Source organism: Neoarius graeffei, chromosome 28 (genome assembly GCF_027579695.1).
Source record: "Neoarius graeffei isolate fNeoGra1 chromosome 28, fNeoGra1.pri, whole genome shotgun sequence".
NCBI classification, from domain to species: domain Eukaryota; kingdom Metazoa; phylum Chordata; class Actinopteri; order Siluriformes; family Ariidae; genus Neoarius; species Neoarius graeffei.
The window spans coordinates 14,499,632-14,513,859 of record NC_083596.1 but is presented as its reverse complement, the minus strand read 5'-3'; the positions used below and the strand labels follow the sequence as shown (position 1 = coordinate 14,513,859).

The following is a 14,228-nucleotide window of genomic DNA, read 5'->3' as shown; positions in this document are numbered from 1 at the left end:
AAAATCCCAGATGACATCCCATCTCACATATTATCATATAACGATGTCTTCCAAGCTACACACACCGTTCTCTCCAATGCGTCCAGGCTCAGCTGACTGCAGCAGCTCATTTGTAGTATCTGGACAACACCAATTTATGTTGCCATTAATATTGCGTGGCAAAAAAAAAAACCCAAAACCCTATTTAATCCCTATACAGTGGATATAAAAAGTCTACACACCCTGTTAAAATGATCGGTTTTTCTGATGTAAAAAAAAAAAAATGAGACCACGATAAATAATTTCAAAACTTTTCCCACCTTTAATGTGACCTATAACCTGTACAATTCAATTGAAAAACAAACAAATCTGTTGGGGGGGAAACATAAAAAATGTACAATAATCTGGTTGTGCAAGTGTGCACACCCTTAAACCAATACTTTGTTGAAGCACCTTTTGATTTTATTACAGCATTCAGTCTTTTTGGGTCGGAGTCTATCAGCCTGCCACATCTAGACTTGGCAATATTTGCCCACTCTTCCTTGCAAAAGCGCTCCAAATCTGTCAGATTGCGAGGGCGTCTCTTGTGCACAGCCCTCTTCAGGTCACCCCGCAGATTTTTAATTGGATTTAGGTCTGGGCTCTGGCTGGACCATTCCAAAACTTTTTTGGGGTTACTGTCGTGCTGAGAGATGAAATTCCTCTTCGTCTTCAGCTTTCTAGCAGACACCTGAAGGTTTTGGGCCAAAATTGACTGGTATTTAGAACGGTTCATAATTCCCTCCACCTTGACTAAAGCCCCTGTTCCAGCTGAAGAAAAACAACCCCAAAACATGATGCTGCCACCACCATGCTTCACCGTGGGTTTGGTGTTCTTTTGGTGATGCGCAGTGTTGTTTTTGTGCCAGACATACCTTTTGGAATTGTGGCCAAAAAGTTCAACCTTGGTTTCATCAGACCATAACACATTTTCCCACATGCTTTTGGGAGAGTTGATGTATTTTTTTGTAAAATTTAGCCGGGCCTGGATGCTTTTCTTTGACCCTACCTCATAGTCCAGACATATGGAGAATACGGGAGATTGTCACGTGCAGTACACAACCAGTACTTGCCAGAAATTCCTGCAGCTCCTTCAGTGTTGCTGTTGGCCTCTCGGCAGCCTCCGTGACCAGTTTTCGTCTTGTCTTTTCATCAATTTTGGAGGGACGTCCAGTTCTCGGTAATGTCACTGTTGTCCCATATTTTCTCCACTTCTTGATGACGATCTTCACTGTGCTCCATGGTATATCTAATGCTGTGGGAATATTTTTGTACCCTTCTCCTGACTGATACGTTTCAACAGTGAGATCCCTCTGATGCTTTGTAAGCTCTCTGTGAACGCTGGCTTTTGCTGGAGGATGCAACTGAGTAAATGTCTGAACTTTATTTGGGGTTAATCAGAGTCATTTTAATTGATGGCAGGTGTGAACCCAAAAAGACTGAATGCTGTAATTAAATCAAAAGGTGCTTCAACAAAGTATTAGTTTTAAGCGTGTGCATACTTATGCAACCCGCTTATTGTACGTTTTTTGTTTTTCAATTGAATTGTACAGGTTATAGGTCACATTAAAGGTGGGAGAAGTTTTGAAATTATTTATCGTGGTCTTTTTTTTTTTTAAACATCAGAAATACCTAGCATTTTAACGGAGTGTGTACACCGTTTTATTTATTTTATTTTTTTAATCCACTGTATGTGACTAACATGCCAAACGCTAGCTATAGGATGGGATGGTCGGCTGGCTGGTTCTGCATAGGCTACATATAGTATTAAAACACATGATTAAATTCTTTCAGGGCAACTATTGGTGTTGACATGAACACATTGTTGTTGACTGTGAAATAAACTTAGTCAGGGAAAATAGACCACCACTGTAGATATTCATTAAACCACTTTAACCTTTGAGCTCCTCTGGTTTACTAATCATACAGACCCTACGCTGTAAATTCAGCATGACGAGGCCACATGGAATAGGTTTTGTGCATCAACATAATTCAATATATAAACCTACGGTCGATGACTGACTTACCACCTGTTTTCATCTTGAAAAATCCAACAATAGTGGATTGATTTTTGAAGTCATCTTCCATCCAGTTCAGAATGATGTTCTGTTGGTGGTTACCAACATTCTGAATGTGCACTGTGCAGTGCTCAATTATATCCCTCCTCCATCTTCGGACGCTGCAAGTCAAGTTCCGATCTATTTCAGTCGGTAGTTTTCTATTATCTCTTACTTTTTTGAGGGAGGAAATACTCGGGGCTAGGCTCAAAAGACCTGGGGCTATTGAGGTATTTCACCCACGTGACGCAGCCATTTTGGATGGCACGCTTAAGTCCTTCAGTGCAAGGCGGTATGAGATGGTGGAGACCTTTGCACATTTTAACAAGAAAGTAAGCTGTGATTCGTGTTAAATTGGATCTGTCTTTTATCACAAACACTGTACCCAGCCTTGGTATGGAGCCCTGTTTATTTATTTCTGTGTCCCGTTTCTTTCTAGCCTCTGTTATTGCGTTTTATGTCTGATGTCTGCTACATGCAACCCTAGACAAATTAACACTGCCTTGTTTCACTGCTCAGATGGGTTAACAAACACTGACCCAGTTACTTTTTGCTATATATTTTATCAAAATTGCGTTAACTGATAAACTAACCTGAAATGAAATGATCACTGCAAAGTCTGGAGTACTCTGTTGGCTCCCAATCCTGTCTCTTCACAGCTGTAATCCCTCTTGTCTGGGTCAGTAGGAAACCGGTAGTGATGTGTCGGTCGCGAACGATCCGGTTCAAAGAGCCGGCTCTTTGAAGTGAACGACGGGAGCCGGCTCTTCGGTGGGAGCCGAGTTGGGGAGCCGAATTATTTTTTTGTCCTTAGGTGCCTCAGAGAGAGAGACTTTCACAAAAAAAGTTGCTGTCCGATTGCGTCTTTGTGTTGTCCATTACCATTCAAAGGAAAAAAAGTAGCATGGTGTATGCCTACTTTTTTTGGTTGGGGGGGTTGATGTCATTCACAGCTGCGAAAATATGAAAATTGGTGTAATGCTTAAAGCTGTGGAGCGCAGGGGAGAGGAGTCTGTGAGGCACCTGAGGAGGGGAAAATCAGCTGTGTATTTTATATTGGTAATATAACATGGTTTTGCATTATGTTTGTGAGAAAATAATTTATTAATTGGTAAGTAAGTTTTATTTCTATAGCTAGAACACTGTTACACTGCTATACTTTACAAAGCTTTACAATGGCTACAAAAACTAAAAAATAAAATGGAAAACATCCTATTGATAAAATATAAATAATGTAATTAATTAACTAGTTAATTGCAGCAATTAAATCAAAAATAAAATCTCAGGAGCCGTTTGGGAGCCGAAAGAGCCGGCTCCTTATAGTAAGAAGAGCCAAAAGAGCCGAAATTCCCATCACTAGAAACGGGTAAAAGGAGTGTCCTGCTCGCTGTCCCTGTCTGTTGTGGCAGCCCACAGCACAACAAGCAAACACCATGGTTATTTACAGAGTGCTTACTGACAAATTAATCTATTCTAGGTGTCTGTAACACGTTTTTTTTCCAACCCGGTTCTCCCTCTCTGTCTGCAGCGTTAGTATGTAGCTTGACGTTCAAAATGGCGGACACCGGGGCGTCACGTGACCCTGTGACGTCAGGTGAAATACCTCCTAACGACACCAGTGCTTGCTTTAACAACAAGCAAAGCAAGTAGACAAATTGACTAAACCCATTCTGAACATACGCTTATATTGACTCCAAATTCTTTTGGAAATGTTGTATTACTGGTGGTGGTATGGTTGCCTCACAGCAAGAAGATTCTGGGTTCGAGCCCAGTGGCTGACCAGGGCCTTTCTGTGTAGAATTTGCATGTTCTCCCCGTGTCTGCATGGGTTTCTTCCGGGTGCTCCAGTTTCCCCCACAGTCCAAAGACATACAGGTTAGATTAATTGGTGGGTCTAAATTGACCGTAGGTGTGAATGTGTGTGTGTGAATGGTTGTCTCTGTGTCAGCCCTGCGATGATCTAGTGACTCATCCAGGGTGTACCCGCCTCTCGCCCATAGTCAGCTGGGACAGGCTCCAGCTTGCCCACAACCCTGTACAGGATAAACGGTTATGGATAATGGATGGATGGATGGATGGATGACTGGTAGGCTAGCGTTGCCATCTCACAACTCCAGTGCTTCTGGTTCATTCTTGAGCTCGGGATAGTGGTCTCCAGCTTCCTCCATCTCACCTCCCAAAACAATGCTACTGGATGAACTGGTGATGCAAGAATTGAATGAGAATGTGTGTGGTGACAAGTGCGTCAGTTAGTTGCCAGTAGTTTTTCCTCAACCGTGGTTGAAACAAGATCCTTATGGTTTCCCCAACCGTTTTCTCAGGTTTCAGATGGACACAGATGCAAGAGGAACCTTCATGTTAAACTTGGTTAAATGAATTCATTGTTGGTCAACAGGTGGAGACAAACAACAAAAAATCTTCACATCCACGTAATTGCCGTAAAGCGCCCTCTGTAAAATAGAAAAAGTGTTAAGCGTTAAGATTATGGCCTTAGATCAACTTTAAATCCATTTCTATTTCAACCAGGATTAGGATTACGCTGAGGGGAAAACCTGCATCTTTGACCTAGAAAGATCTTGTCAATCCTGTGGATTTTTTTTTTTTAACTAGGTCTGTTTTGACCTGAATAAAAATGCCGTAGGACTATCATACCATAAATGGAACAAAGGTCCAGCTTTAAGGAGAAGGTGCAAAGTTCACAAGGGTTACACCAGGAAATGAATACACACACTTCAGAGCAAACATCCACTGCACACACTTGATTCAGTTCAGTCCTTTCATTTCATGCAGCTTTGAATTCCTGGAACTGTATTGAGTAGCTGTAATGCTGCCCAGGACTGACAGCAAGAATTTAGGGTTCGAATATAGTGGATGTCATAAAAACGATGTCTAATACACAAAGTTTCCAGAGAAGCAGGCTGCTTTGGAAAACACTCCATCATAGGTGAAACCAGTTGAAATGATGGATGAAATAGTTGTGGAAAAATGGCACGGGTTATATAGATACTGTACACAATATATACATGCATGCATGCATATGGTGGTGCTTGAAAGTTTGTGAACCCTTTAGAATTTTCTCTGATTCTGCATCAGTGAGCTAAAACATCAGATTTTGACACAAGTCCAGAAATTAGATCAAGAGAATCCGATTAAACAAATGAGACAACAGTATTCTACTTGGTTATTTGTTTATTGGTGGTGATGGTGGGTTTCCTTATATGAACTGCTCTCACAACATTTCTGTTGGTTTAAGGTCAGGGCTTTGACTTGGCCATTTCAAAACATTATTAATTTTATTCTTGTTTAACCACTATTTGGTAGATCGACTTGTGCGCTTCGGCTCGTTGTCTTGACCCACTGTCTCTTGAGAGTCAGTTCACAGACAGATGTCCTGACATTTTCCTTTCGAATTAGTTGGAATAATTCAGAATTCATGGCAAGCTCTCCTGGTCCAGATGCAGCAAAACAGGCCCCAACCATGATACTACCACCACCATGTTTCACAGATGGGATCAGGTTTTTATGTTGGAATGCGGTGTTTTCCTGTCTCTAAACATAATACTTTTTCTCATTTAAACCAAAAAGTTCTATTTTGGTTTTATCCATTGATCATTTTTCCCAATAGCCTTCTGGCTTGTTCACGTGATCTTTAGCAAACTGTAATGTGTTGTTTTTGAGAGCAGTAGCTTTCTCCTTACAACCCTGCCATGCACACCACTATTGTTCAGTGTTCTCCTGATGGTGGACTCATGAACATTTTAACATTAGCCAATGTGAGAGTCTTTAGTTGCTTAGAAGTTACTATGGGTTCCTTTGTGACTACGTGGACTATTGCACACGTTGCTCTTGGAGTGATCTTTGTTGGTTGTCTACTCCTGGGGAGGGTAACAGTGATGTTGGATTTCCTCCGTCTGTGTTACTGTGGATTAGTGGAGTCCAAACTCTTCAGAGATGGTTTTGTAACCTTTTTCCAGCCTGATGAGCATCAACAACTCTTTCTGAGCTCCTTAGAAATCTCATTTGTTCATGACATGATTGAAAACAGCTGTTAATTTCACCTTGAAATTAACTGCTAATGCGAGAGGTTCACATACTTTTGCCACTCACTATTACACATTATTGGATAATTTTCCTCAATAAATAAATGACCAAGTATAATACTTTTGTTTGTTTAATTGGACTCTTGGGACTTGTGTGAAAATCTGGTGATCTTTTAGGTCATTTATGCAAAAATACAGAAAATTCCAAAGGGTTCACAAACTTTCAAGCACTACTGTATATACATACATTGCTATGGGCGGTGTCCATTTATTGGTGGTCAGATGGTGGTCTGTCTCCACGGATGGACGACTAGGAAGTTGACGAACTCTGCATAGAGACAGTGTTACAGCTAGGAAACAAATTTTGTACCTAATAACCAGGCAAAAGAGTGTTTAAACATCTACCCTTATGAACATTTCGCACACATTTCAGATGACTGATTTTTACGCGATTGTGGGTAATGCGTGCATGCCATGAGAACTCAAGTAAATGTGATAAATAAAACCACAGGTTCTATATGCAAAATGAGCATGTAAAACTGAATCAGGTGTAAGAATCACGTGATAAACGAGTCGTGTAAAAATCACATGAAAATAAATGACCCGTTTAAAAAAAAAAAGTGAGAATTGAATCATGCAAGAATCCCATGTGAAAATAGAATTGTGTAAGAATCACATGTGAAAATAATTACTCGTGCAAGACTCGTGAAAATTGAACCAGGTGTAAGAATCACATGTGAAAACAAATCACTCATGAAAATCACATGAAAATTGAATCATGTGTAAGAATCACGTGAAATTAAATTACACGTCTAAGAATCACGTGAAAATTGAATCATGCAAGAGTCACGTCTCATTCTCATTATCTCTAGCCACTTTATCCTTCTACAGGGTCACAGGCAAGCTGGAGCCTATCTCAGCTGACTACGGGCGAAAGGCGGGGTACACCCTGGACAAGTCGCCAGGTCATCACAGGGCTGACACATAGACACAGACAACCATTCACACTCTCATTCACACCTACGGTCAATTTAGAGTCACCAGTTAACCTAACCTGCATGTCTTTGGACTGTGGGGGAAACCGGAGCACCCGGAGGAAACCCACGCGGACACGGGGAGAACATGCAAACTCCGCACAGAAAGGCCCTCGCCGGCCACAGGGCTTGAACCCGGACCTTCTTGCTGTGAGGCGACAGTGCTAACCACTACACCACCGTGCCGCCGCAAGAGTCACGTGTGAAAATTAATTACACAGGTAAGAACTGTGTGAAAATTGAGCCAGGTGTAAGAATCACATGTGAAAATAATAACTAGTGCAAGACACGTGAAAACTGAATCACATGCAAGATTCACGTGTGAAAATTGATTACACAGGTAAGAACTGTGTGAAAATTGAACCAGGTGTAAGAATCACATGTGAAAACAAATCACTCATGAAAATCACATGAAAATTGAATCGTGTAAAAATCACATGAAAATAAATTAGACGTCTAAGAATCACATGCGAAAATTGAATCATGCAAGAGTCACCTGTGGAAATAAATTACACAGGTAAGAACTGTGTGAAAATTGAACCAGGTGTAAGAATCATGTGAAAAATCACTCATGAAAATCACATGACAATTGAATCGTGTAAGAATCACGTAAAAATAAATTACACGTCTAAGAATCACGTGAAAATTGAATCATGCAAGAGTCACGTGTGAAAATTAATTACACAGGTAAGAACTGTGTGAAAATTGAATCAGGTGTAAGAATCACGTGAAAACATCACTCATGAAATCACATGTGAAAATGATTACTAGTGTAAGACTCACGTGAAGACAATCACGTGGAAGAATTACATGTGAAAATAAATTGCACGTCTAAGAATCACGTGAAAATTGAATCATGCAAGAGTCACGTGTGAAAATTAATTACACAGGTAAGAACTGTATGAAAATTGAATCAGGTGTAAGAATCACATGTGAAAATAATTACTAGTGTAAGACACATGAAAACTGAATCACGTGCAAGTATTACATGTGAAAATAAATTACACGTCTAAGAATCACGTGAAAATTGAATCATGCAAGAGTCACGTGTGAAAATTAATTACACAGGTAAGAACTATGAAAATTGAATCAGGTGTAAGAATCACGTGAAAATAATTACTAGTGCAAGACTCACGTGAAAACTGAATCACGTGCAAGAATTACATGTGAAAATTGAATCACATGCAAGAGTCACGTGTGAAAATTAATTACACAGGTAAGAATTGTGTGGAAATTGAATCAGGTGTAAGAATCACATGTGAAAAAATCACTCATGAAAATCACATGAAAATTGAATCATGTGTAAGAATCACGTGAAAACAATCATGTGCAATGTGAAAATTGAATCACATGCAAGAGTCACGTGTGAAAATTAATTACACAGGTAAGAATTGTGTGGAAATTGAATCAGGTGTAAGAATCTAATCACTCATGAAAATTGAATCATGTAAGAATCACGTGAAAACTGAAGCACGTGCAATGTGAAAATTGAATTACATGCAAGAGTCACGTGTGAAAATTAATTACACAGGTAAGAACTGTGTGCAAATTGAATCAGGTGTAAGAATCACATGTGACAACAAAATCACTCATGAAAATTGAATCATGTGCAAGAATCACATGAAAACTGAATCACGTGCAATGTGAAAATTGAATCACATGCAAGAGTCACGTGCGAAAATTAATTACACAGGTAAGAATTGTGTGGAAATTGAATCAGGGGTAAGAATCACGTGAAAATAATTACTAGTGCAAGACTCACGTGAAAACTGAATCAGGTGTAAGAATCTCATGTGAAAATGATCAGATGTAAAATTCAGGCGTGAAAAAATAATTGTGTAAAAATGGCGTGTGAAAATAAATGAACCACACCAACATCAAACCGGTACTGTATGCACTGCAAGTGAAACCGTGTGACTCCTAACGGGACTCGGGTGAAATGACCGTGTGGAGTGTGTGTGTGAGAGGGTCGGGAGGGAGTGCAGCGGTGGCAGTGTCGGAGTCGGACCCGTGCAGCCCGCTGTGAGGGGTTAATGCGCTCACGGAGGGAGCGCGAGACACAGAACGCCAGCTGCGCGCGCGCTCTCGGTGTGACCGTGTATCAGATGTAAACAGCGCACAGAGGGGCTCGCGCAACTCAGAGTCGGCACGGAAATCCGCGTTTCTTCCCGGCGGAAATGAATTCCCTTTCTGCTCTCTGGAAGTGAAAGTTGTGCAGGCGGACGGTGTTTTGCTCAGAGCTCCAACGGTGTCGCGTGAGCAGCAGGTGTTGCGCCACAGTGCCTGCGGATTCCCCGCCGCGCATCCAGCTCAGGACGCCTTTCCGCCGGGAAGCGACGCTTCATGGAACCAACTGATGAAGTGAAGTGAATAAGGTTCGGACTCCTCGCTCATGTTCATCTCCACCGGGGTTTTGCTGCTCTGCTCTGCTCTGCCCTGTGAATTAAGGCTTTGGCTCATCACTGGGAAAACCTTTCACAATGGACATGTCCTCCTTCAAACCCCAGCATTTTAATGCAACTGCAATCTCCTGGAGTCTTTTTTTTCCATTAGAAAGTAAAGAAATACTCCTCTAATACACCTGTACATCTCGTTCAACAAATCGGAGGAGAATCGGTTCATTTTTAAAGCGAGTACAGCGACTTGATTCTTTTTGAAAACTGCTCTTTTAAGGGAGTAGAGCGAATCGGTTCTTCTTAGACGACTCTTTTAAGTGAGTCCAGCGATTCGACTCTTTTGAAACGACTCCTTTAAGTGATTGCAGAGAATCGATTCTTTTTAAAAGCATTCTTAACTCTTCTAGATTGTAGCTATTCTCTATAATTACTAAGTGAGTCGAGCAAATCGATTCTTTAAACGACTCTTAAGTGAGTCCAGTGATTCGACTCTTTTTTTTTAATGACTTTGGTAGAGAGAATCGATTCTTTAAAACTTCTTTTAACTATAGGTAGAGCAAATCGATTCTTTAAACGACTCTTAAGTGAGTCCAGCGATTCGACTCTTTTGAAATGACTTTAGTAGAGTGAATCGATTCTTTAAAACTCAACTCTTAGCTATAGTAGAGCAAATCGATTCTTTAAACGACTCTTGAGTACAGCGATTTGACTCTTTTGAAACGACTCCTTTAAGTGATCGCAGAGAATCGATTCTTTTTAAAAGCATTCTTAACTCTTCTAGATTGTAGCTATTCTCTATAATTACTAAGTGAGTCGAGCAAATCAATTCTTTAAACGACTCTTAAGTGAGTCCAGCGATTCGACTCTTTTGAAATGACTTTAGTAGAGTGAATCGATTCTTTAAAACTCAACTCTTAGCTATAGTAGAGCAAATCGATTCTTTAAACGACTCTTGAGTACAGCGATTTGACTCTTTTGAAACGACTCCTTTAAGTGATCGCAGAGAATCGATTCTTTTTAAAAGCATTCTTAACTCTTCTAGATTGTAGCTATTCTCTATAATTACTAAGTGAGTCGAGCAAATCAATTCTTTAAACGACTCTTGAGTACAGCGATTCGACTCTTTTGAAACGACTCTTTTAAGTGATCGCAGAGAATCAATTCTTTTTAAAAGCATTCTTAACTCTTCTAGATTGTAGCTATTCTCTATAATTACTAAGTGAGTCGAGCAAATCGATTCTTTAAACGACTCTTAAGTGAGTCCAGTGATTCGACTCTTTTTTTTTTTTAATGACTTTGGTAGAGTGAATCGATTCTTTAAAACTTCTTTTAACTACAGTAGAGCAAATCGATTCTTTAAATGACTCTTAAGTGAGTCCAGCGATTCGACTCTTTTGAAATGACTTTAGTAGAGTGAATCGATTCTTTAAAACTCAACTCTTAGCTATAGTAGAGCAAATCGATTCTTTAAACGACTCTTAAGTGAGTACAGCGATTTGACTCTTTTGAAACGACTCCTTTAAGTGATCGCAGAGAATCGATTCTTTTTAAAAGCATTCTTAACTCTTCTAGATTGTAGCTATTCTCTATAATTACTAAGTGAGTCGAGCAAATCGATTCTTTAAACGACTCTTAAGTGAGTCCAGTGATTCGACTCTTTTTTTTTTTTTTTAAATGACTTTGGTAGAGTGAATCGATTCTTTAAAACTTCTTTTAACTATAGTAGAGCAAATCGATTCTTTAAATGACTCTTAAGTGAGTCCAGCGATTCGACTCTTTTGAAACGACTCCTTTAAGTGATCGCAGAGAATCGATTCTTTTTAAAAGCATTCTTAACTCTTCTAGATTGTAGCTATTCTCTATAATTACTAAGTGAGTCGAGCAAATCGATTCTTTAAATGACTCTTAAGTGAGTCCAGTGATTTGACTCTTTTTTGAAATGACTTTGGTAGAGTGAATCGATTCTTTAAAACTTCTTTTAACTATAGTAGAGCAAATTGATTCTTTAAACGACTCTTAAGTGAGTCCAGCGAATCGACTCTTTTGAAATGACTCCTTTAAGTGATCGCAGAGAATCAATTATTTTTAAAAGCATTCTTAACTCTTTTAGATTGTAGCTATTCTCTATAATTACTAAGTGAGTAGAGCAAATTGATTCTTTTTAAACGACCTATTTTAATTGAGTAGATTCAAAGATTCAAATTCAAGATTCAAAGATTCTTTATTGTCAATTCACTGTATATCCAGGACATATAGGAGAATCGAAATGCCGTTGAGTAGAGTGAATGGTTTCTTTCTAAATGACTATTTTAAGTGAATAGAGCCAATCAATTCTTTTTAAACAACTCTTAAGTGAGTCCAGCAATTCGACTCTTTTGAAACAACTCCTTTAAGTGATCACAGAGAATCAATTCTTTTAAAAGCATTCTTAACTCTTCTAGATTGTAGCTATTCTCTATAATTACTAAGTGAATAGAGCAAATCGATTCTTTTTAAATGACCTATTTTAATTGAGTAGAGAGAATGGTTTCTTTCTGAATGACTATTTTAAGTGACTAGAGCCAATCGATTCTTTTTAAACGACTCTTTTAAGTGAGTACATCGATTCGACTCTTTTGAAATGACTCAAGTTAGTAGAGTGAATCGATTCTTTAAACGACTCTTAAGTGAGTACAGCGAATCAGTTCTTTTTAAACGACTCCTTTAAGTGAGTAGAGCAAATTGATTTTTTATGCTACCCATTTTAATTGAGTAGAGTGAATGGTTTATTTTAAAATTACTTCTGTAAGTGAGTAGAGCCAATCAACTCTTTTGAAACGACTCCTTTATCACAGAGAATCGATTCTTTTTAAAGCATTCTTAACTCTTCTAGATTGTAGCTATTCTCGAGAATTACTATTCTATTTGAAGTGTGTAGAGCAAATCAATTCTTTTTAAATAACCTATTTTTGAGTAGAGAGTGGTTTCTTTCTAAATGACTATTTTAAGTGACTAGAGCCAATCGATTCTTTTTAAATGACTCTTTTAAGTGAGTACATTGATTCGACTCTTTTGAAATGACTCAAGTTAGTAGAGTGAATCAATTCTTTAAAACTATTCTTTTAACGATAGAGCGAATCGATTCTTCTTAAATGACTTAGGTGAGTATATTGATTCACACTTTTGAAACGACTCAAGTTAGTTGAGTGAATCAATTCTTTTAAAACTTCTTTTAACTATGGTCGAGCGAATTGATTCTTCTTAAACGATTCTTCGGTGAGTATATTGAGTCGACTCTTTTGTAACGACTACGTTAAGTGAGTAGAGCAAATTGATTATTTTTATGTCACCCATTTTAATTGAGTAGAAATAATGGTTTCTTTTAAAATTACTATTTTAAGTGAGTAGAGCAAATTGATTCTTCTTAAACGACTCTTGAGTACATTGATTTGACTCTTTTGAAACGACTATCTTAAGTGATCACAGCGAATCAGTTCTTTTTACACTACAGTTTTAATTGAGTAGAGATAATGTTTTCTTTTTAAACAACTTTTAAGTAAGTAGAGCGAAATGATTCTTTTTAAATGACTCTTAAGTGAGTACATTGATTTGACTCTTTTGAAATTACTCTTTTATGTTAGGAGAGTGAATCGATTCTTTTTAAGCTATTCTTTTAAGTGAGTAGGGCGAATCAGTTCTTGTTAACAGCTCTTTTAAGTGGGCATACCAAGTCGACTCTTTTGAAACAACTCTTTTAAGTTAGTAGAGCTAATCTATTTGTGCAGACGAGCCAAAACATCGTGTCAGTTTTGAGTGTGTTGCTTACACTGTTAGCGGATTTTATTGACTTCATTTTGAATTGTAAATCTGTTCTCAGATAGTTTACTTTTATCACTTACACAGAAGTCATTTTTGGCTTAACAAGATGCTATCATATAGATATGAATCAGCTGAGTTTTGAAATAGTTTTCATAGCTGCTTATTTCTATATGGCCCCTAAAAGCAATTCATTTAGCACAAATCAATCAGAGCTAATTTGTATTAACAATAGTTTGTGCTGATTGTGAGAAAGAGTCAAATCAGCAAAAGGAGTCGTGATGCGTATAGCTACACCTGATTCAGCACTACAGGATGGGGGCTAGGCAGTCCAAAGGCTCCGAGGCTGGTTCTGGACCTTTCCAGGGGTTTTGGAGACGAGCTCAGGGCTCTGTCCTGCTCCGTTCATCCTCCAGTGAGCGGCCAGAGAATCCAGGGGTGCCTGCGCCTTACCGCCGTCGCGTTGGCATGATTCAGGACGTGCTGCTGAGAGCGAAGGAGGGGAGACAGGAGGAGGCCAGTGAGCTGCTAAGAAGTCTGAGACAGGTAAACTTAAAAATCAGATTTTTTTTTTTTTGTAATATAAGTAACAGTTTTCTTCAAAGGATGCCAAGTAGACTGATACTCTTGAGTCTTGGCCATCTCACAGTTTCTTCCTCATGTCCTTTCAGGTAAGTTTTCCTTGCCAACATTGCCTCTGGCTTGTTCATGAGGGATCTAAATCACCATCTGGATTTCTGTAAAGCTCTTTTGTGGTAATGTCTAGTGTTAAAAGTGCAATACAAATAAAATTGAATTAAAATTTGCCCTAGACTTCAAGAAAGACTGGTCTTCATTCCTCTATCTCCTTTTGAGTTGAGTGAAAATAGCCAGGTGTCTGTAGCTTAT

The 14,228-nt window shown here is 38.9% G+C and overlaps 1 protein-coding gene across 1 annotated transcript in view; it reads left to right on the top strand.

The window, feature by feature from the left end:
• The first annotated feature begins 9,146 nt into the window (after positions 1-9,146).
• LOC132875953 (leucine-rich repeat-containing protein 75A-like) overlaps positions 9,147-14,228 on the top strand; it is a 66,213-nt gene continuing 61,131 nt past the window's right edge. The window contains exon 1 of the mRNA XM_060913117.1: positions 9,147-13,886. Coding sequence (XP_060769100.1) covers positions 13,656-13,886 — 231 coding nt within the window. The 5' untranslated portion in view covers positions 9,147-13,655. The remainder of the gene's footprint in view (positions 13,887-14,228) is intronic.